The 23,485-nt window shown below is 35.1% G+C and overlaps 3 protein-coding genes across 3 annotated transcripts; all 3 read right to left on the bottom strand.

The window, feature by feature from the left end:
- Positions 1 to 371: 371 nt before the first annotated feature.
- LOC140858470 (3-hydroxyisobutyryl-CoA hydrolase-like protein 5) lies at positions 372 to 3,845 on the bottom strand. Its single transcript, XM_073259189.1, has 10 exons — positions 3,119 to 3,845; positions 2,883 to 2,966; positions 2,717 to 2,785; positions 2,541 to 2,601; positions 2,295 to 2,368; positions 2,138 to 2,221; positions 1,868 to 1,952; positions 1,457 to 1,542; positions 1,063 to 1,184; positions 372 to 973 (listed from the first exon to the last, which is right to left on the bottom strand). Exons 1-10 carry the CDS (start codon positions 3,146 to 3,148, stop codon positions 796 to 798), a joined length of 873 nt encoding a protein of 290 aa, XP_073115290.1. The 5' UTR covers positions 3,149 to 3,845; the 3' UTR covers positions 372 to 795.
- Positions 3,846 to 6,942: 3,097 nt separating this feature from the next.
- Positions 6,943 to 9,143, bottom strand: LOC105047244 (large ribosomal subunit protein eL20). Its single transcript, XM_010926078.4, has 4 exons — positions 8,986 to 9,143; positions 8,721 to 8,836; positions 8,558 to 8,621; positions 6,943 to 7,423 (listed from the first exon to the last, which is right to left on the bottom strand). The coding sequence occupies exons 1-4, from the start codon at positions 8,998 to 9,000 to the stop codon at positions 7,082 to 7,084; spliced, it is 537 nt and encodes a 178-aa protein (XP_010924380.1). The 5' UTR covers positions 9,001 to 9,143; the 3' UTR covers positions 6,943 to 7,081.
- A 1,218-nt stretch (positions 9,144 to 10,361) lies between these two features.
- On the bottom strand, positions 10,362 to 16,961 carry LOC105047245 (large ribosomal subunit protein eL20z). Its single transcript, XM_010926079.3, has 4 exons — positions 16,638 to 16,961; positions 14,634 to 14,712; positions 14,303 to 14,417; positions 10,362 to 10,615 (listed from the first exon to the last, which is right to left on the bottom strand). Exons 1-4 carry the CDS (start codon positions 16,873 to 16,875, stop codon positions 10,556 to 10,558), a joined length of 492 nt encoding a protein of 163 aa, XP_010924381.1. The 5' UTR covers positions 16,876 to 16,961; the 3' UTR covers positions 10,362 to 10,555.
- Positions 16,962 to 23,485: the final 6,524 nt, after the last annotated feature.

Below are 23,485 nucleotides of genomic sequence, written 5' to 3'. Positions count from 1 at the left end.
CAAGTAAAAGTTAATTTAAGAAAGAAAATTAATGATGTCTGGAGAATGCCATTATTAGGGACACCACGTCACCTTAAGAGAGCTTTTCAGGAAGGATTGGGTGTTTTGTATGCAAAGGCCATAGTTTTTACCAATTGTGAGGCAAAAATGACAATTTTGGTGTGGAATACTACCTAGCTATGAAGAGAATAAATAGGTGGGAGTGAATGGAACTGGGGCTCCAACTATTGTACGGGAAAACCTTCATACAATATAATTTTGTTACAGTTACACATATCGGAACCGAGACTCCTATGTTGGACAGCCATGAGTAACGAGGTACTTGTGATGTTCAACCACAGATGAGTCCTAACTCCTATGCCATTATGTGCAGTAACAAGGTGCTTGTGATGTTTAGCCAAAGACAAGTCCCAACTCACATGTCATTATGTGCATAGCAAGGGATGGCAGATCATTTACTTCTACAAATTGAAGAAGCAACTAAATTTTGGAGTGACTTTCTTTTATTCTAATTGTTTTCCTTGATTTATCTAATCATACACTTCACTACCTATTTTTGTCAGAAATATCATAAATTCGAGTGAGATAGGGGGTTAGATCTAGAGGGTGATGCATCTAGAAATTTTTGGCTTAATTGGAGGGTGCAGAATAATTTAATTCTTAAGAACTAGAGAACAACTTCCAAGCAGATTAATTACAAAAACTTGCTGCAGATCAATCATAACAGAAGAGTCAAGGCCGGTGCACCCTCTGGTACCAGTTTGGTGGACCTTGCTGTAGTTTATAACAGAAGAATCAAGAGACAAGAACACTATGGAGGATCTGAGCCTTGTCCAAGATGTACTGCCAAGATAAGTAATGTGAAAATGGGTTAAAAAAGCTGATAATGGATGAGCATCTATAAAAACTTACAAATGATTTAATGATTTCCTCCACAGAGTCCCCACAGAAGCACTTATTGATTGTTGAAAGCCTACAATGTTGAATATTAGCATATATATGTTAGTTCATTTTTTCAAGAATCATATAAATTCTATTTTGCAAATAAGTAGGCCTTGTTACTTGTTCAAAACACTTTCTTCATCAGGTTGGACAGCTGCAGAGAATTCTTCAATTACTGATCTGACTTTATTCTCGTCACCGGAATCTAAGCTTAGTAAACGTTTCTCGAGCTCTTGCAGTTTCTGCCAAGCACATGCAAATGTCATGTTATAAAAGAGCTAGAATTATTGTTCATGACTGAAAAATTATGACTGATGCGAACACAATAATTCTGCACAAAGAGTACAAATGACACTAATTGCAGGTACAAACAGACATGACAAGGACATGGATTTGGCATATATATTCACACAAGCATATTCAGATTATGACCTTGTATGAGCCAATTGAACTATTTGGCTTTCTCTAAATGAGTTCAGCAAAGAAGCAAATGATCATCAAAAGTTGTTCTTACCTCAGATGGGACAAAATGGGTTGCAAGACCAGCGGCAACCATTTCCTTTCCATTTAGCCTTGCACCAGTCAAAGCCAAGTATTCCCCTGTAAATTTACCCAAGAAGAAAGTACATGGAACCGATTGTGTTACAATAGATATATAAATTCATAGATTTAATATTTATATATTGGTGTTCATCACTATTGGTGCACACAGAGGAAAACAGTAATAATTATCACTAAATACATTTGTAGCTTTTGTTGCTAGTATTTTTGCTTCAATACCACTTTAGGGTTGAAATCACAATACAAAACTTCTTGCAAAGTGGTAGATACTCTCAAAATCACAGTCCCCACTCCCATCAAAACTGACATAGGAGGGGGACAAGAACATTTTGTGTCACTTATATTCAATCAGTTGCAATCTTACCCAAATATCCAGGAAGCCGTGAAAGAATGTAAGAGAAGCTGCAGTCAGTATGAAGTCCAATACTTGCTTCGGGCACAGCAAAGACCTATGTATCAGAAGATTTTAACAGTGAAGTTTATAACGCTCTGAAACTTATCTATAACATACTTTGCCTTTAAAGACAAAGGGAAGTGCCAGAATAAGGATACACTAAATTCAGGTTACAAATTCAAGAATGTCTATATGTTTTACACGAAGCAATATGCAATGTGGGTAAGTCAAGATACGCACGGTTTTCTCTGTGACAACAGAAAATTTCAGAGGGACGACCATAGCTCCGCCTCCACCCATGACAATTCCATGAACAAGGGCTACCTGGGAACAAATGAAAGAACAAATTAGCAAAAGCGATTCAAAATTAGAAACAGTGACAGAGTTAAGAATCTACCATGGTTTTCTTATATGTATGTATGTGATAACAAAGCCAGTACATTCTGTACACAACTTCAAGACAGGAATCATCTGCCAAAAGAAAAACACCACTCATCAGTAATTCCTCCACTACAAAACCATGAAACACGGAACCAGATAAACATTGAAAACGGTCAAAGCATAAATTGTGTCCAAAAAAAGCAAAAGTTCCAAAAAGACTAAAATTCTGAGGAGTGTTCTTTTTATTTTGTTGTATCTGAACCTGATCTCCCCTCATAGAACATTCTTAGATCCCCACCGGCACAAAAAGCTCGCCCGGCACCCTAAAGAAGATTCATTTACAAAACAATATCAGACCCAGATCAAACAAAACCAAATCAATGCAATCAAGCAAAAGATCAATTGAAAGAGAAGAAAAATCTTCGGAACGATAGCAACCTTGAATATAACTAACTTTGCATCATCATCCTTTTCCCATTTTTCTAGGAACTGAGACAGTAGATAAACCTGCAATCATTTGCATTTCTCAATCCAGAGTAAATATAAACGCAATCGTCTCCGGGACTGGAATACAAGTGGTGTATATATATATATATAGGCCTACCACTTTCGACGAGATGACATTTAATTGGCGAGGCCGGTTTAAGGTGATCAACCTCGCATGCTTTATCTCTTCTCCAAGAACAACCTGTCGGACAACAGCCTAAACCATTCAGCTGCCTCTATGAGATCCATGACTCACGAACTCGAATACGTTCTAATTCTAGTAAGGTGGAATCTATTATCCTATATGCCCAAAGAATCATCATATAGACTCAGAAATGAAACAGAATCGAGTACCTCTCCTGGGTTCACAGGCTCCTGAGCCATTTGAGCACCAAACAGATGAGAGAAGAATCAGGAGCGATGTGGAAGAAACCCAGCTAGTAAAGTTGCCTGCCTGCTCGTGTTGTGAAGAGACTGAGAGGAGATATGGAAGAAGGAAGGGAAGGTGGGTTGGGTGTTAGAAGAGAGAAGGGAGCGAGGTTGGTGGGCTTTGGTAGGTGCTGGTTAGATATTGGGAACGGATGACCTGTAGATCTCCTCCATCCGACCACCGTTCGGTTCTCCAACATCGTGCCTACCTACCCCGAAGCTACTTTTGTGGAGGATTCAACTGGAACTCGATTTATGGAGGTATGTGCAGCACATAGAAGATGACTTTTGCTTACATAAATTCTTATTGTGCAATGCTGATGCCATAATATCTCCATCCACGAATACCTCGCTCGTGTGGTGCACATGGAAGTCAAGCATGGTGGCCCATGGGGTACAGACGCAAATTTTTGACGGCTAGAAAAAGGTGTGAAGTTTACCGGCGTGGAATTCCCATGGATTTAGCGTAAATGTTAGACAAAGATATGGTTAATAGTGAATTATGATTATAATAAACATTTAATATAATTAAAATTAATATTTTCTATCTTTTCATGAAAAATTCTCCGGTCATAATGTTCAGGATTTTCGCTAAATGCCGGCTGTCAAAAGTTTATGTTCCTTTGGGCGGAGGAAAAGAAAAACACGGGAAAAAAAAAAAAAAAAAAGAAGCATAGATCAGCTATTTGCCGAATCCAAAATTTCATAATTTTTTTGGTAAAATTTTATAATTAATTTATCAAAATCAAATATGATACCACGATAGTAAATTTTAAAAGGTTGAAGTAACCCAACGATAATCAATGAGACCCAGATCCTAATTGGCGTCACTCTTCTTGATCCAAGGACTAAGTTTAGGATCAAACTCATCAAGTGGCATCTCTATAATGTAATAGCGGTGGGACAACAATAGCTTAATGAAGGCTAACATGCAGTGACATCTACAAGAAATGATACAGATAAATATTTTAAAATTATTTATACATAATTTATTAATCTCAATAATATATTAATAGAATTAAAATCAGATCGGATATCAATATATTTATATTCATATTTATTTTTTTAAAAAATATTTATATTCATATTTATTTTATTGATAAATATAAATACCAATAGTATGAATATAATGATAGATATTATTTAAATTATTAAACGTTATGATTATAGAACCAAAAATATTATAAATAGATAATAAATCAAATTAATAACATATTTATATAATTATATATTTTTTAAAAATTAATAAAAATTATATAGAATTATATGTAGATTTGAATATTCAGATAATTATCTATTCATATTTATATTTATTTTTTTTAACGAATATGAATATTAATTAAATTTTTAAATTTTTATTAATATCCAAATTAATTTGAATACACTAAAGACCGAGGGCCAAAACGATCGTAGTTCCAAACAGATCATAAAGCTCCTCAATTAACTCTCATTCTAAAATGCCAGAAAACCAAGAAGCATCTTAAAAAAAAGTAGAGCCGGTCGCTATCACGGTCTGATAGCATGATATTGATAGTCACCTAACATGAGCTGCCGAGCAAGGCCATTACCCAATTAAACACATGATTCCATGGGGCAGATGTTGACTACGTAAAACAAATGAACTTCGTCTTGCTAGCGAAAATAAAATATAAATCTAGAATTGAAGTGTTGCTGGTGGGGTTTTAGATGCATTGGAGAGGGATACCATCGCAGCCTGCAATACCCCATAAATACATTTCAAAAATATCATGATTGAAGAAAGAATACCATTAGAGTAATTAAATGTATTTTGCTGCAGAGTCTAACAAAATCTTTATATATTCTAAAAACAATGATTACTGTAGCAACTATTTGACAACTACCTCATCAGCTACTCAGCATTTAGAGGTGTATGATTCTAAAATAAATCTTCTTCCTTTGAATCATTATTATTTGCAAATAAAATCTGGTAATTCATAAGTAATATTTCAATTAAAAAAAGAAATAAATCGCCTCTCTAAGGTCAGCAGCAGGACGTAAGGTTGCAGGACCAAATGCGCATACCCAACTCTCAGCAAAACCGTCATTAGCCTGTTTTATCTTTCCAGGGCTGCTAGGTGCGCGCAAGGTAAAAAGCCATCCACAGAGAGTTAAAAGCCCCTTATAACACGCGAGTTTAACGACTCACATCAAACACATGCAGAGCAGGATTGAAGTGGTGAGAACTGTGGTTCCCGCTGCATGTAGGCAGGTATCACCTACATATTTCTGTTTAGCTCTTCTTGAGATTACAGGTCTGCTGAGTTAGCTTCCAGCTCATTTAATTTCATGCTACTTGCATTTCAGTTGTACTGCAGCATAGAGAACTACCAGAACAGAAATACCACAAATTTGTTTAGATTACAAAGTAGATAGTCACTATAAAAACATGGAAAATAGTTTTGCTTAATACCACGAGAACCAACATTGTGTTCAACAAATTGGGCAATTCAACTTCATTGAAATCCCACAATCAGCAGCTAATTAAAACCATATGTTAACAAATTAAGGGGTTCATGCTCCAGCTGCAAGATGGCGCATGCGGCCAGGATAAATTGCAATAGGTGAGACAACATGGTACCACATTGTTATCATACAACAATGTATGCACTTACTACAAGCTATAACTACCAAACATGGCAGATAACAACAAGAAGCAAGCACACCAAAAACAATGGTGATACGAGCAAAAAGGAAAGGGGGAAAGCAGCAAAGAAAACTAGCAACCTCACCAACATTGCTGCCCTATATGCGGCCAAGGGGGGAAAATGGGTAAATCTAAAACTCCACCTTGGCAAATCTAGCAAATAAACATGATAGAGAATATACAGGCAATTGAAAACAAACCCAAACATATGATAATTGCTGATATGAGACGAGATACTGGAACATCTGATGGGGGAGGCCAATGCTTGAAATGTCAAGTAATTTCAAACTCACAAGCCGTACCAGCAACTTATGTGCCTCAAGTCAAATAGACAATCTAACAAGACAAGCAATGTGTGAGGTTGTAAATAATAGAATGTTGGCAGTGGTGTTTGCCATCAACCAAACTAGAAGGCAATGGAACTAAAACACCAGATCCCCAAGAGATATAGGCAACAGGGAAAAAAAGGAAACCAAATTGTAAATTGGTAACCTCGGCAAAGTTGCCCTGCTATGTAATGCCCTAAACTTTGTCTCATTATGAGAAGGTATGCAAATCAAAAGACTTTGAGATGCTGTCTTATAGATATTCTATATGTCACTCTGGCATTATTGAGTGGCTGATAAAAGGAACGCAAGAAAAGTAATTAAAAAGGTAGCACACATTGGCTAAAACCTTCAAAAAAAAAGAAAAGAAAAGAAAAGAAAAGAAAAGAAACCACATAATTGCAGAAGAACACATTTAACACACAAGAGGCATTTTCTGGTTTTCAAGACATATACCTAAGTACATATGTAGCCATAATGACGCATGTTTTCCAAAGTTAAAAAAACACTAAAAAGCATAAAATGCTTTCATAAAAGCTAAATATAGCTTATTAATCAAATGCATTCAAGCAAGCAAAACCAGTTCAAAAGCACTCGGTACAAGATGGAAAGCATGCGAATGCACTATGATAACAAGCAGTAGCTAAGATATGAGGTAGTCCACAAGAAGCTGAACTAGCCAAACCTTGCACCTCAGCTGTTATATCCAAGATATTCAATCACAAAAGTTGAGAAACCTAAACTATAACTCATTAAACGAAGTAAACCAAAATTTCCAACCACATATATGATAAATCCAAAAATATTTCACTACGTTTTCTAGAAAAAAACAAGACTGCATAAACTCTGGACTCACTTGAGTTTATGCCTTCACATAAGAACATCAAACAAGATGAATTACATAAACAAGTTTGGCCTTGATGCCTTGTATGTGGTTTTCAGCTTCCTGCTTGGTGGTCTAACCTTCTTAAACACCAGGGGAAATTTGATCTTGGAATCATGAAATTGCTTGGTATTCTCTCTCTTACAAAGCTTAGCAGGGATTGTGGCTGTTTTGATAATTTGTATACAATGATACCTCACTCGATGACGAGAGGCCATCTCATTGTACATATGTTCAACAGCACCATTCAGAGTAGTATCACGAAATTCCTTGTACATGTTGTGGTAGCCTGTTCTGCTCTGATAGCGCAGCCAAATTCCATAGTTCTTGATCTTGGTTGGTTTTCGCTCAAAAATCTGAAAACTCGAAATTAATTGGAAGAAATTATAAGAATGAAAATGAAGGCACAATGAAACAAGCATTAAAACTCATAAGCAGATCAAACCATTGATATACTAAAACTAGTAAGGAAGCCAAGTGATTGATGTATTGAGTAAAGCAGGCCTTACATTTTATACCAAATATTAGTTACAAAAGCACAAAATTGCACTAGCAGTCATAAATGACTTTGCAAATTATTTGTTTCCGTAGTTCTTTGCCATTTTAATGAAAGAATCAGACAAAAGCCAATTATTTTCCACTATCGTCCCTTTAAATCTATATAGTGGTGTCTCCAGCCAATTGATCCCTTAATTTTTTCATTTTTTTTCTAATCAAAGCAGTAATTCACTGAGTATGAAATAATGTGCACATTATGCATTCAGCATGATGGTTTATATTCATAATTTAGAACACGATAGATATATAAAGCATGTTGTTAAAGGCTTGGGACAATTAAGTACCAAGAATTTGCTATTACATGATGTATTCATGGAAATAATCCTCACTATTCATCATTAAACTATGCATGAAAAACCATGTAAAGAACTTTCGTAAATCAACATGAAAATACTCTTTTTCTAATAAACGTCAGCCTTAAATCATTTGCGCTCAGAAGCCTAAGAAAACAAAACAATTCAGATGCTGCACTTATATCTAGTTCTTCTTTGCGCTTGGAATATCCGTTTCAACAACTGTGTCATGTCGTTTCAAGCATCCAGCAGTTGATGGGACCAGAAGAATCAGCTTATCAAGCACTTATCTCCTTTGAGATTCTGGAACGAAAAGGAAAAAGGATCCTAGTGACTTCACACAAATATATGTTTTTCACTTACTCCCCTCATCTTGCCAATATAATCAAGCAGAATACGCTCATGGAAGCAACTCATGCCGAGTTCAATCAGCCAACAAAATTCATAACCCAGACCAGCAAATCTCAGGTACATAAGGAGAGAATATATTGGTGATAGACTTCAATGCTCTGAGACTACTTACATCAGTTTCCAACTGAAACTAAAGCACCATCAACAAGAAGTCTAACAAGGAAAGGAAGTTCACAAATCAAAATTTTAAGATCGAAGCTAAATCAGAAGAGCAGAAAGAACCATAACCTCGTTGATCGCCAGTACTTGCCCGTTGCTCTTCTTGACTTTCTTAAGCTTCCTCAAGAAATACCTATAGTACAAAATGGGAAACCAAAGATCATTAAAAGTTTTTTAAATAATAAAAAAACTAAGCCTTAGGGTTCTGTGAATCGGGTTCTCGAACGCCTACCAGAACTTGGATTTGGCACGGACCTCGTTGGTCGCCCACAGCTTCATCCTATAGATCTTCGGATGCTCATCGGTCGGAGACGGGAGCGCTCTCCCGACCACCTGGTACTGATGGAACTGCGATCAACGAGCAAACAACCAACAAAAAGCTAGAAATCATTAGATCCAGAAACTCGAGAGCGCGAAGAATCGAAGAGGGCATCAAAAACCTCATCAAAATACTAAAATCCATGGGATTGGACGGAAGAGGGAACGACGGAACTCACCCTAAACGCTACCATCCTATACGTCACCTTCGCTTAGCCCTCCCCTTCCTGGTGAAGCGCTGGCGGCTGAACCCAGGAACGAAATAGCGGTGTATTTATAGCGTGTATCTATGGAGCAGGATGGTTGGTGTTGGGGATCGGCTACCCTAATGGGCTAGGTAATGGTCGAAGATGGACTGCTAGGCTTTCCTTTAAAGGGCCCATTTCGTGGTCCTGGTTCCACAAATTAGGTGCACTTCGTCTGGCCTGCACTTGTCCAAGGGGTCGCATTTTAACCCAATCCCGTCCTCCTCGGTATCGGGGTAGAAATGTTCGCAAGCAACATTCCACTTGGCTTCCTCAAAATCACTTTAAAAAAAAAAAAAGAGGAGGGTAAATTGGCCCTGTGCACAGGTAGAAAATCCAACTTCTATCACAGTCGCAAACATAGCGAATGGCACTCTTCTCTTGCACTAGTGGCACGTATACATCGCATATACCAAAAATAGAGCATATATAGAGCACCTCAAAGAACAACCGGAGGCCACATTTGGGCTTGGTTCATAGCCTCCATACCGAATCCAAAACAGGCATCATATACTTGAGGGGCATGACTTATTTAAACCTATGAAGCTACTGCTAGTACCACACAAGATGAGGTTAAGGGTGCAGTCAACCAGAATCCAAATTGCCATATGAATAAATGACTATATCCTCCAACATATTTTATTCGTGGGTAGAATCAAAATTAAAATTGAAATGAGATTTGAATACTAGAAAAAAAATAAAGATTGGATTTTCAAGAATTGAAGTTTTTCCTACCAAAAATGCTACAAAGGAAAATAAAGTTAGAAGATAATAATGTTTATATTAATGAATAAGTTTTTTCAATTTACCATACACCATGAGAAACAAGCTGCATCAATCCAATAAACTCCACCCATCAATCAAGCAGGCAAGCAATACTGATCATTAACTCAAGACGCTTCAGGTTAATTCATCTACACACAATTAGTGTTAACAAGTAATCACTCCAGCCATCACCATGGAGGCTTCAACTAGGATTCTGTTACCGCAACAGGATACAGTAAGAGCAATCCTCCATGCTTTAATGTGAGAGGAAAGAATCATTTGCTTCAAATTATAGTCGCTTATTTGGTGCAAATCCAAAGCTTCTAGAAAACACCTTCAACAGTGTACGGATGCCATAGGAACTGATGGAAGGAAAATAAAATTTCAAGAGGGAACCTGTCAGCCCAGATATAAATTTTTCTGGTATTTCGTTTCTTTCATGTCCAAGAGATGTTAAAAATAGCGAGAACAGAGTTATAAAGGCCTTCCCATGATTCTTTTCCACCACGAGATAAATCAAAACCGAATATGGAGAGTGAGTAAAATACGGAAGAAACAATTGCAGAGTCGAAGTAGATATGGGAATTTTAATCAGTCGTTGGTTGCTTACAATCATACTAACACACAAAACATCTGCACCGGCTTACATATTGAATAAATAAATTCTGATTGTTTACAGAATTTAATATACTGGGTGAACATATACAGTATAGGTTTCAAACTGCAGCTTGTAAATGAATCACCATACATCTGCCCCTTTTGTTGCCCCTAGAAGAATAGCAATTGCAGCAAGAATAGCCTGTTCAAGACATGCCAAAACTTAGATTAAAAAAATTGTAATTTCATTCCATTCTCATAGGAAAATAGAGTTTTGAATCATAAATACATTGAGAAGACAATGGAAAATCAGTCTTGAGAGAGACTGATGCTGCCATCTACCAGGATTGACCATGTTGGAATATCAATCTATTAATATTTAGTATCGTAAACACCAGCAATTGTTGCCCATTAACTCAAGAAAGCCTATATAGGCTGACAAGTTTTTATGTCAGTGGCTCAGTGCAAACCGTTTGCAGAACCTACCTACACAAGTTCTATGCCCACTTTTTGTATCTTCCCCTTGTCCATTTTGTCTTCCCATAATAGGCTGTAAAACCACAACATAAACCTAAATTTTCCAATAACGACCACCTAGTTTACATATAATGCAATCAATGAAATACCAACATGTCATAAGTTCTGCCATTGTAGACCTGGTTTACATCATAAACTAGTATCCAACTTCAGAAAGTGCAAGGTTGAATTAGAAAAAAAGACAGGCTGAATGATGTTCCAGAAGTTGCATGTTATTTTACTGAATCAAGGAAGAGACACCATCAAAGCACTTCATATGACAAATTGCTTCTGGGCTAGCCAAGCCCTCCAAACTTGGAATAATGTGCTCCATCACAACAGCTAGGCGTTTGGGTAGGGAAGGGGTGGTTAAGGGTGTGATGAAATTGAACCTTATTTGCCAAATGGAAGGGAAAGTACCAGGCCCACCAGTCAGGGAAACACAAGCTCGAACACCCTTGTGAATTAGACATTGTCATGGAGGCCTGTGCTATGGTCCATTCTTCTCTAGTAATCCTACTAACTTAATCTTTTACAACAAGTTAAGGTACAAGCTAAAACTATGGGCAGCTAAATACATCTTAAGATAAGATAATCTTAAATAGTGAAGCCTCTTGCTTATGCACTCAAAATCAAAGAGGAAATGATAAACAATGAGCCCATGTCCACCTTGTTGTGACATAGGTCAACCTATCATTAAACCAACCAACCCCCACCCCAGAAAATATACACAAATGACCTGTCAGCTTCAAGGACAATATTATTGTACTGATAACTACAACTATCAGATGCAATCAGATATGGATGACAATATAGCTGACATTAAGTTGGAACAACTTTCAGGGACTATGTCATTATTTTCTCCTTGTGAAGCTCTATCACCAAATAGTTTAACAAGAAACCCCTAAACAATAATCTTTTAACCAACCATGAAAATTTAGTAATGGAAATGCCCATCCTCTGGTAGAGACCTCCCACAAGCATCTTAAAATCTCAATCATAATCAATCATGCTATAACATAATAGTTTAATAACTTCGGTTTATGATGGTCCTCTAGCCAATGTATGTGCATGAAACATTGACCACCTTCAACGTTAGCTTCTTTTTTTCTTAACATTGACCACCTTCAATGTTAGCTTCTTTTTTTTCTCTAAATGTTTCTTAAAGAGGTCTTACAATGTTTCGGTTAGAGTAGGAAGAGAACAACAACCGTAATTTTTATTTTCTAGAAAACCTAACTCATTGGCGCATTCCAGGTAGTCCTGTAAATGGAATAAATGTGGATCAAGCCGGGGTCTATGGACATCCAGTAATCAAACATATTAGCCAAATGACAATCTGAATCCAGATATCTGAAGAATCAGCCTTCCAATCCATAAACCCAATCCAATTAAACCCGCTGTGAGAGGTTTGCATCACAAATAGGGGGATGGGTTATCACTTGTTACCCATATCCTGTGGGAGATGGTGGGAAATGCAACCAGGGTAAGAAGAGAAAAGGAAGGAGAAGACAAATGCCACATATACATGTGGCCGGTTAGCAAGCAGTGAGCAGTGGATAGGTGCCACATAGGGCTGTTACCTCCCCTTGCAATCATGGTGGTGGCAGGGGAGCTCAAGAATGGATTCATCATTGGATATTGATTGATAGTTTATATACCGTGATAACAAACCCAATTTGGATTATTATGAAATCAGATTGAAGTTGCCGCTGAGTAATCAAATACAGGTCATAAACAGACCAAAATGGCAAAATTGAGTACCTAATCCAACTAATTGAGTGGGACTTTGATCGCAGCTGAGCTCTTAATGAGGATGAAATCCAACAACAACACAGTTCCAAGACATAACAGACATCCAAACAATTCTCTACATATACAGGCACAAACAGAATTCCTCAAAGCTCACCACAGGATTACAGCTCTGGATCACTACAAGGCAAATACATGTATCGCACAAAACCTGACTTGGCCTTCATTAAAATTACTTATTTAGTAAACAATGCTGGTTCAATTGCATGATTATAATCACAAGGGCACAAGATACATGTTATATTTCAAATCTAGCCCCCATAGTCATGTGTTCTATGCCCACTTGTATCACTAGAACAATTTATAAAATGTCCGGTTCCATTTCATTAAGAACATGCAAATTTTGTCAATTTCAAGGTCGAAATAAATGGTTGCAAAATTAAGAGATGTGAACTGAAACAAAGGTTCTACAAAGTGATGATTTGCTATCTCACTGCTGTAAATAATGGTCCATTAAAAGCTAAATTAGAGGATGAAATAACCATTTCAAAGTAAGAGAAATTTGAAAACTGGTTGGAGAAACAAAATGGTAATTACAGATTACTCTTTACCTTGGTCATTTTTAATCCAGTTTCATATAAAAAGGCATTCCACAAAAATTGCAGCAAACATAATGTAATGTGATTCATATCAAAGGCCATGAAACATAGAATTTTCTGCTACATATACTCTAGTTTATGGGGTTGTTTCATATCCTTTTTTTAATGAAATTTCTTGTAGAAGGACGAGGTTCAATTTCGAATTAAATTTTCAAGTACAAGTACTTAGATATAAATATCCATTTCAGGCAGGTAGATTCTCTCTATGCAGACCTCAAACACCATAGTTTTTGTTTAATCGATTTTTTCTGAAAGATTGTCAAGAAGATTAGTTTTCCAGTTAAAACATATTGACAAGTAAATCAAAAGCACACCTTATGACAATTGATAATTTTTCATTTTCTTAAAGTCCTATGGTCCAAATCAGGTAACCATACTACCAAGGAACTTGTTAGTCAAACCCTATGGTCATATTCTCAATTAAATGATAAGGAGCTGTGGAACATAATAGCAGTTGAGTCTTTTCTCTTACAATATGACTCAATTATTGATATGAGCTCTTAAGTGTCATGATTCACACCTGAGCACGATCACAGCAAAAATTTCCGAGACCAACTTTTTTTCTTCTTCCTAAATCAGATTTAGAAAGATACCTGGAATTATGATGTAACAGTAGCAGTAGTTTATTTCAGCCACACATGGATTTGGTAATAAAGCATATCCACATATTTCGAGTATGTTAGAAATTCTCATGCAACTTGAATAAAACCAAATGCCATTTTGCAAGCCGTTCTGTGAGTATTGATGGAGGACAATGGTTATAAAGGTGAAGGCATCAAAATGAAAATGAAGCTAACAGCAACTAAAATCTAGGTCAGTGGTATAAATAATGGATATATAAGCAAAATTCTGTTATTCCATATTTTACTCAGATCAAACAAAGCATGAACACATAATGAAAGTAATCAGAGCAAATATGACAGAAGCTTTACACAGGAGGCTAGATTATATTTGCTACTTACAGCAATAGTGCAGGCAATGAACCCTGGTTTCTCTCTGTAATCTACTCTGACACAAAGAAGAATGAAAGCTCCAACATACCAGGGAATAGCAGCAAGAAAGAAGCCAATGATAAACCTTTCAAAGATTCAAAAAAAAAAAACATTATAATTAGCCACCCACTTATATTAGTAAACTGCTTGAATCAATGCTTTTAAGTTTCAGAAGAAGCTTGAAAAAGAGGAGGTTAAGCAGCAGACCAGCAATTACAACCAGCAAACAACAAAATTCTACAGATCTAGTCATCAAAAGCATCAGCAATAGTTAAGAAGAATGAAAATTGTGATTACTTACAGAAACCAGCCAATACCAATACCACAGCAAGGAAGGCGTGGCATTCTTAAAGGTCTTCCTTCAGCAACGGTAGCATAGCCTATAACAATCAGAAAAAACAAAGAAAATGGTCACATGCAAGCAGACAAACATCTATAATTTTCCTCACATGATAAATAGTTATTTATTCAAGAAATACGCCCAAAGTCTTAAAAGCAAGATCATGGGATAGTTTGATATGTTCATCCCAAGTGCAAGCAGCAACCAAACAAAGCTTGCTTTCATAAATCATATGTGGAAAAGTGTCCTGTTTTTTAAGATTCCAAAATACAAGACAAGTTCCCTATATATAAATATGCACTCAAGCATGAACACACATACACACACACACACACCTACATATACCACTTAAAACATTAAACTTTTGCAAAGAACAATGCTTGGAAATTAACAAATTATGCAAAGCAAACTCTGAATTGGAGAATGAGTGGAAATAGAATAACCAACTTGTGAATAAATAAGGAGCAGATAATCCTTGATTTTTGAAACCTCAGGAAGTTGATTTTCTTCCTATGTCAGTACTGTCGAAGAATTGATTTATTTCACAGGATAATACTTCACCATTTATGTGGATAAAGAGATGAAGTTGGTCTCTGTGCTTTAAATTATCTAAGTGTTGGAACTCTTTGCTAAGGCTTTCTTGGTGGCTGAGTGAAGTGACTTGAAGTCTAGCTAAGCAGTACTTGGATTTGCATTCTTTGCAACAACTGCATTTACCTTGTTAAATTTTGTGGATTCACTTAAACAGATCATATTCCCATTTCAGATTCTTAGTAGGAATTGGTAAATAATGATTAAAAGAGGAAAATCATGCTTGCTTTTGGATGATGAACCTTTACAAGCATCATTAACATACTTTGGCTGGAAAAAATGTTGATCTGATTCATGAACAGTTTGAATTTGATGCAACTGTCAAGGCTTGGAGGTTTTCACATTCAAAAACGAACAGCAGCTTGGAAATCAGCTAGATAATGAACTGTCTAGCAATGTATAGAAGACCTAGCTATATTCTAGGGGAACAAATCACTGGTTTTCCATATAAGTTCACTTGTTCATTAGCTTCAATATTTCAAATGCCTTTGACCTATATTACTCAGAACAACAAAAAAAAAAAATTTTGAAGTCTGTTGCACATTTAGTGTGCTATGAACTACGCTAATCATATCGTGGAGACAGGCAAGGAGAATAACAAAACAAAAAGGAAAAAGGGAAAAGAACATGTACATACAATATTTACGTGGTTTGGTCTATTGACCTACGTCCAGGGGTAGAGACAATGCAAAAGTTTCAATATAAAAAACTGGAGATTACAGAGTATAAGGTTTCTTCTCAAACCCTAGTCCCCAATTCACCCGATCTTGAGAACACTTAATAGCCCACTTCTTTTCGGTTTACAAGAAATATACATAATAGGATAAGAAGATTTGGACTCAAACTGGTGTCTTATAATAATCAAGTAATCCCTTTTTGCCTCTCTAGAGCTTGTAAACTCAAGACATGCTCAGACAATATCAAAATCACATCTTTAACTTCTTCCTTTTGAAGTCTCCAGTGCTGAATTCCCTGAAAGAAATGTTAGTATTCGGAATAACCTAGAAAGGCATGGCATCATATGTCAGTGAAAAAGCTTAAATTTGATCAGATACAGAAGCAGAAAATCATACAAATTCCTGAACCAATTCAACCCTAATTAATCCAACCCGACCGTGCTGTCACCCCCGATGAATCAAGAAACCTGGGTTATCATCCGATCCTCAATTGTCCATCAAATTATATCAAAAGACTCTCATTTCAGAAGTAAAATATACGTCCTTATCACAATTTCACTCATTCCCTATCCTAAAAGAACCCAAAACAATAGCAATTCTCGCTTTGAAGGCTATTCTTCAAAAAACAACAGAGATTCAGACCAATCAAAACAGAAATTTATCTAGAATTTCGTGCGTCATCTAGGGTTAGACATACCTGGAACGGATTGGTAACCATGGGAATAGTAGGGAGGGCCGGCAGAATAAGGAGGCGGAGGATAAGATGTCGGGGGAGCCACCCCAGGCGGAGGCGCCGGCTGAGGGAACCCGATCGCCGGCTGAGGATAGCCCGGGGCGCCGCCCTGAAACGTCCCGTACTGCTGGTGATGGTCGTGATGACCGACGCCGTAGTGATCGTCGGTGATTCCTCGGCTCTTCCCGTCGCCTTCGCTCATTTTCTCTTTTTCTCTCTAGGGTTTTTTAGGGGATGGTTTTCTCTTCTCCTCCTCGCCCCCGGCGTTCGATCGGAAGATCTTATTACCAAACGTTTGTCTCTGTATAAGAAATCTTCGATCGGGAAACTCGCGGCGGGTTCTTAGCAGTGGTACACTTCCCAAGTCTTATCCCCAACCACTTAAAAGTCGGGCTGAGATACGATTCACGCCCTCATGGAAGTTTTAGTTTTGGTTTGAGTTCCCGTTTTGCCCTTCTACAAACGCCATTTTGCGGCGAGCTGCACTTGTGGGGAATTGAGTTGGGAAGCATGTTGATTCCCTTCATAATAGTCGGGACGCGAATCACCCGCGTCTCTTCCCTGCTCCCGATTTACCATTTGATGACGTGTCAACATATGTTGCGAGGACAACTCGGTGGTGGGCCATCAGCAGTTTGAAGACATGGATATGACACGTCATCGTATGAGAGATGTTAAGTGCTGTGGTCCATGGAAAGATGACCACCGTGATAACAATTTTAGCAAACCCTTTGGATATCTGATTTGGTTGGACCCGTCTCAAGATGGACACGATAAATATGAATATAGAGTATTAATTATAATATAAATATAAATATTTATTAATCTAATTCATATCCAATCTATTGCCATCCTCAGAGATATTATCTTTAAATTGCTGATGTTTACTAACTGAATTGTAAACTCTGACTTTTGGCTTGGGAAACATCAAGCTTCAAAATGCATCAGGATCTGCTCTGTAGTCTGCTGCAAATTTGGGGTTGGGGATCACAATAAGATGCACAGGTGAGAAGGCCTGGAAACATTCATGTATTTCTTGCTGGATTATTTGTGATCCTCTTATATGATTTGATTGTTTCCTTGCACCAAGTTATATATGCAAGACTCCAACAATGTTGTTGACGCTGTTAGCATTGGGTAAGAGGAACGAGTATTGGAAGTCATAATAAAAATTATATCTTATTTAGTTAAATTCTTCTTCTAACGAAGAGAAGGCATTTTGTAGGGTTGGTTAGAAGAGAACTCCTTCACTATGATAGTTTGGATTAATGGTATGATTAAAACTCATAATTTTTAACTTTTGTTGAGCCATATTTTGCTAATAAAAGCAACTTTAAGTAGCATACTTATCATGAAGGAAATCAAGTAGCAGACTAGTTGGCTTCAGGAGGGAGAATGAAAGATATTTGCTGGAAGGTGAGTTTTGTTGTTCCATATCAATTGAATCTACCAATTATGGCTCATGCTTATGGCATGTCCTATCTTAGATGCTAGTTATAATGTTGTATGTTTTTATTTTGTTTTTTCTTTGGGCAACAACCTCCTTTGTAATTATCAAACAGAAAAAAAGACAGGATATTTTGAAATATATATATTATTAATTATGTAAACAATGGAAAACTTTTAGTAATATGCGATATTGCAACAATCCATATATACTTTCTTCAACATTCACCTCCAAATGTGCAAAATAAGTGTACCATAATTATAAATTTCCAATACATTTTCTGTACACATCACATGATTATTCTCAAGATGCCTCACCGAGCTTTTATCGTTGAAGAGGAATCCTATTGCTGTTGTCTATGTTTATGTCCACAAAAAATGCAACATTCCAGATAAACCTCCCAAGCATTGACATTGTTTTTGTGATAAACATTCTCTCAACAAACCATAACAGTATTGCAGTATATTTGTGTGTATGTGTGTGTGTTTGGATGAGGATTTTGTAGAATATCAAATCATTGATCTTATGGTCATATATGCAGGCAATTACTTTATTCAACATGATGATTGTTCTTAATTTAGAGGAATATTATATAGGATGGGTAACTCCTTTTTATGGCTGTACCCAGTCTGATGGTGAGCTTGGTAATACAAGTGTAACATGTCAATAGTTACTCTCTTTGATTGTTTAAGATTTCAGTTCTACACTAACTATGCTCAATTTGTTTGTTTGAAGAAGGCTGAAGCTTCAGAAACATCTCTTATTTCATCTAGTGTGATAGACATGCAATAATAAACATCCACCAGTCACCGTGCATCCAATACATATAGTTGGATTGAATATCGAACCAAATATGTGTATAAATATTTCATTATAAACTGGTTTAGGAATCAAATAAAATGATGACTTTGTTTCTAGTAAAAACAAAGAGATCTCTCCGTGTAATCGTATCAATTTGAGGAGGTTCTGCACATACAATCCCCTCATCCAATAGATGCACCCCAGGCTATATATTTATCAACAAACAGAAATATAGTTTACAAAAAAAAAAAAAACAGAAATATACAAAAATAGAAAAGAAGAGGAGGAGGAAACTACATGGTTTTCTCAGGGTCCCTCGTATAGAAAACAATGTTTTTTTTTTAAGTATTAAAAAATTCTATTAGGATTACTTCTTGCATGGTCTTTTATATAGAAATTATATATCAAAGTTGACTGAAACCATAAATCAATAGCACTGACATACGGGCAGCTCGATAAGCTCAATTCAGGGACGGCCGAAGAAAAAGACCATCGAAGCTCTTGCCTTAGGCCCCCGCCCCCAGGCCCCCTGCTATCTCCCCCTCTCCGCCTTCACTCCGGCAAGGTCTCCCTCTGTGCTCCGCCCCTAGGCCCCCTGCTGAACCAGTGACAAGACGAACAACAGGACGCCTTCGTCCTAGAAGGCCCCCGCCCCCAGCCCCTAGGTGGCTCCGGCACCTCGCTCGGCCAGCAAGAAGATGAATGGCACCAGGACAAAGAAGAATAGCTGAGCGCGTGGTCGGTTGGTCACCAATAGTGAGGAAGACAGGTCACGAAAGGACCGAAGGTCTCCGCAAGCGGCACGACGGCAGACGATCTTTTTTTTTTTGTTTTTCGAAAAGCCCCCACCCCCAGGCCCTCCTGCTCGGCCCCGCTCATCGGAGGCCCTGAGCGGTCACCGACGGCCGATCGGAAAATCACCGATGGCAAGGAAGAGTGGAAGGTCCGTCGGCCTTTTTTTTTTTGTATTTTTCAGGCAAAAACACGTGGCAGACTGTAGGCGGTTACTGTGCGCGGTAGCATGGGAAGAAAAAAAAAAGGGAGTCGAGCGGTGGGTGGCCTGCTTTATTAATATTGGCCAATTACCGATCTAGTCCGCTAAGGCGCCAACGGTCATTTCTTTTATAAAAATAGATTGTTTTCTTATGCTTTGATAGAAATATTATTAATGATTCATATTTTACACAGCATATACAGCTCCACAAAAATATAGAATCTTGTTCAATTTTTGAATTTTTTTGTTACCTACTTTTGTACTCCTTCAAAAGGTTTGTAAATTCTCAAAACTGGTTGAGGTTGCGAAGTATTTGATGTTTTGTAGTTTGGATCATTCAATGTTTGTAAGTTCAGCAAGATTATCTATTTTTTTTCTAGATTAATATAGTTCTCCTTTTCTACAAAAAAAATATAATTTTTTTTTTAATTTATAATATCTATTTCTTAATTCTTCTTTTATTATTCTCTTTACTCTTCTTCTTGATAATAACTCTAACTCATATTTTTTATACTTTGCACTCTCGTACAACAGTATTCAACAATCAAATACTATAAATTAGTTGATTATTCATCTCATTTGCAATCAGCATTCAATAATTGAGTACTATTATTCTAATCTTTATATATTTTTTATTAAATTTAAAATTTATGTTATATTATTATATATTATCTCTATTTTATTTAATAGTTGATTCATTGAATTAAAAATTTTGATTGTTGATATTGTATTAGCTATTTAAAAAATATAAAATAATTATAATAGTTAATTTTTTTTGATAATTCATAATAAAAATTTAAATATATCAACTCAAAAATATGAATTTGATTATTCAAAGCTTTAAAAAAAAATTGAAAGTTTAATATAATCTCAAAAAAAAACTCTTGATAATTTTTTTACAAGTAATAAAAATAATAAATCAAAAAATATTGATGAATATTCCTTTAATGAACAAGTTAATAATCTTTTAGAGTTAGATGATAATGAAATATTAGAACAAGAAGAAGTTAATGAAGAGATTCAAAATGATCCTCAAAGTCATGGTGAAGAGAACTAATCTGTTAATTTAAATGATTGCATTTCTAAAAATATTTATATTGCAAGTCAATGGATAAATATTGATATAAATTTGAGAGATTTATTAGTAGAAAAAAATTCAATTAAAATTGATGATATAGATTTTTCTAAAGATGAATTCTCAAATTATTTTTTTATTACATACTATATTCAAAAGTTGGCAAACGAAGAAAAGTATGAAAGAAGACGGCTAGTTTATTCAAAAGACTTAGACATAGTATTTTATTTTTGTTATAAATTATTTAATTCTGCTTCTAGTATAAGTAAACTAGCTAATATTGGCATTAGAGATTGGAGAAACCTTAGTGCTAAGCTTAAGAGTCATGAGATGAATAATAAGCATATTATTAATATGAGTTCATAGATTGATTTAGAAATGAGATTGTTGAAAAATAAAATAATTGATAAAAATATTCAAGATCAAATAAATAGAGATGAAGATATTGAAAAAAAGTATTATTAAGTATTCTTGCTGCAGTAAAAACTCTTGATAAAAATAATTTAACTTTTCATGAAAAAAATAAAAAGATCTATCAAGAAAATAATGAAAATTTTTTAAGTCTAATTGAAATGATTACAGAATTCGATCCGATGATGCAAAAACATATTCGATATATTAAAGACAATAAAATTCATACTCATTATCTTGGACATAATGTATAAAATAAATTGATAAACTTGTTAGTAAATAAAATTAAAAATAAAATTATTAAAAAAATTATAGAAGTAAAATATTTTTCAATAATATTTGATTGCACTCTAGATGTAAGTCATCAAGAGCAAATGTTTTTTATATTGCGATGTGTAGATATTTCATCAAGTCTAATAAAAATTATGAAATATTTTTTTAAATTCTTAAAAGTAGATGATACAATCGAAAAAGATTTTTTTGATGTTATTATGGATGAAATAAAATATATTGGACTTGATATTAATAATTTAAGAGGATAAGGATATGATAATGGATCTAATATGAAGGGCAAACAGTGAGGAGTGTAAAAAAGACTTTTATATATAAATCTTAGATTATTTTATACACCATGTAGTTGTCACAGTCTAAATTTAGTACTTTGTGACATGATTAGTTCTTGTACTAAAGTTATATTATTTTTTGGTGTAGTACAACGTATATATTCACTATTTTCTTCTTCTACTAAACGATGAAAAATTTTATAAGATAATATTTTTGGTCTAACTCTTAAATCATTATCACAAACACATTGGAAAAGTCATATTGAAAGTGTTAAAGTAATAAGATTTCAAACTTTATAAATAAGAGATGCTTTATTAAAATTAGCAGAAGTTAGTGAAGATCCTAAAACTAAAAGTGAAGCTAATTGCTTAGCAACATATGAGCTTGAAAAGTTTGAGTTTTTATTGGGCATGACTATTTGGTATAGTATATTATTTATTGTTAACTCAATTAGCAAAAGTTTATAATCAAAAGATATGTATATTGATGTTGTTATAGAACAATTAAAAGGTTTTCTTTCTTTTTTTGAAAAATATAAAGAAGATGGATTTGCATCCATTATAATTTTTTCTAAAAAAATTACATCTAAAATAAAAATAGAACCTAAATTTCATGATAAATGTATCATTCGTAGAAAGAAATAATTTGATGAGGATGTTGATAATGAAATAACAAAATCTTTTGAAGAATCATTTAGAATTGATTATTTCTTATATATAGTAGATCAAGCAATTTTTTCACTCCAAAATAGATTTGAATAATCTAAGATATATAAAAATATTTTTGGTTTTCTATTTAGTGATAAAAAATTGAAGTCATTAGACAATGATAGTTTGAAAAAATATTGTCTTAATCTTGAATATTTCTTAAAATATAATAACTACTCTGATATTGATGGTTTAGATTTATTTTCAGAGCTAAAAATTTTAAAAAAAATTATACAAGTGGAAGATAACAGTCCAATGGACGTACTCAATCATATAAGACGACTCAACTCTTTTCTAAATGTATATATTGTTTTTAGAATAATATTAATAATTTTAGTAAGTGTTGCTTCGGCAGAAAGAAATTTTTTAAAATTAAAATTAATAAAATCTTACTTAAGATCAATAATGTCTCAAGAAAGATTAAATAAATTGACTATATTATCAATTGAAAAAAAAATGTTAGAAGAACTTGATTATAAAAATTTAATTAAAAATTTTATATCTTAAAAAAATTAAAAAATAAAATTTTAATAAAAAATTTATATAAATTTTAATTAAAAAAATTATATTTTAGTATTTAGCTTTAGATCTCTAAATATATTGAGCCATTTTTGACTTAATTAATCGTTATCCAACAATGTTTCTTGGATACCCCTTTTCTGTGGCTCGGTTAAAATAAACTATGATGCTCCTTGGAATAAAGGTATTGCGGGAATGGGCTATATTATAAGGAATCATAAAGGTAATGTGTTATGTGCTGGAGCACGATGATCTCAAACAGCTACTGTACCGATAGCAGAGTTGCAAGCGGTA

Source organism: Elaeis guineensis, chromosome 6 (assembly GCF_000442705.2).
Source record: "Elaeis guineensis isolate ETL-2024a chromosome 6, EG11, whole genome shotgun sequence".
Lineage (NCBI taxonomy): Eukaryota > Viridiplantae > Streptophyta > Magnoliopsida > Arecales > Arecaceae > Elaeis > Elaeis guineensis.
This window is presented reverse-complemented; position numbering and strand designations above follow the sequence as displayed.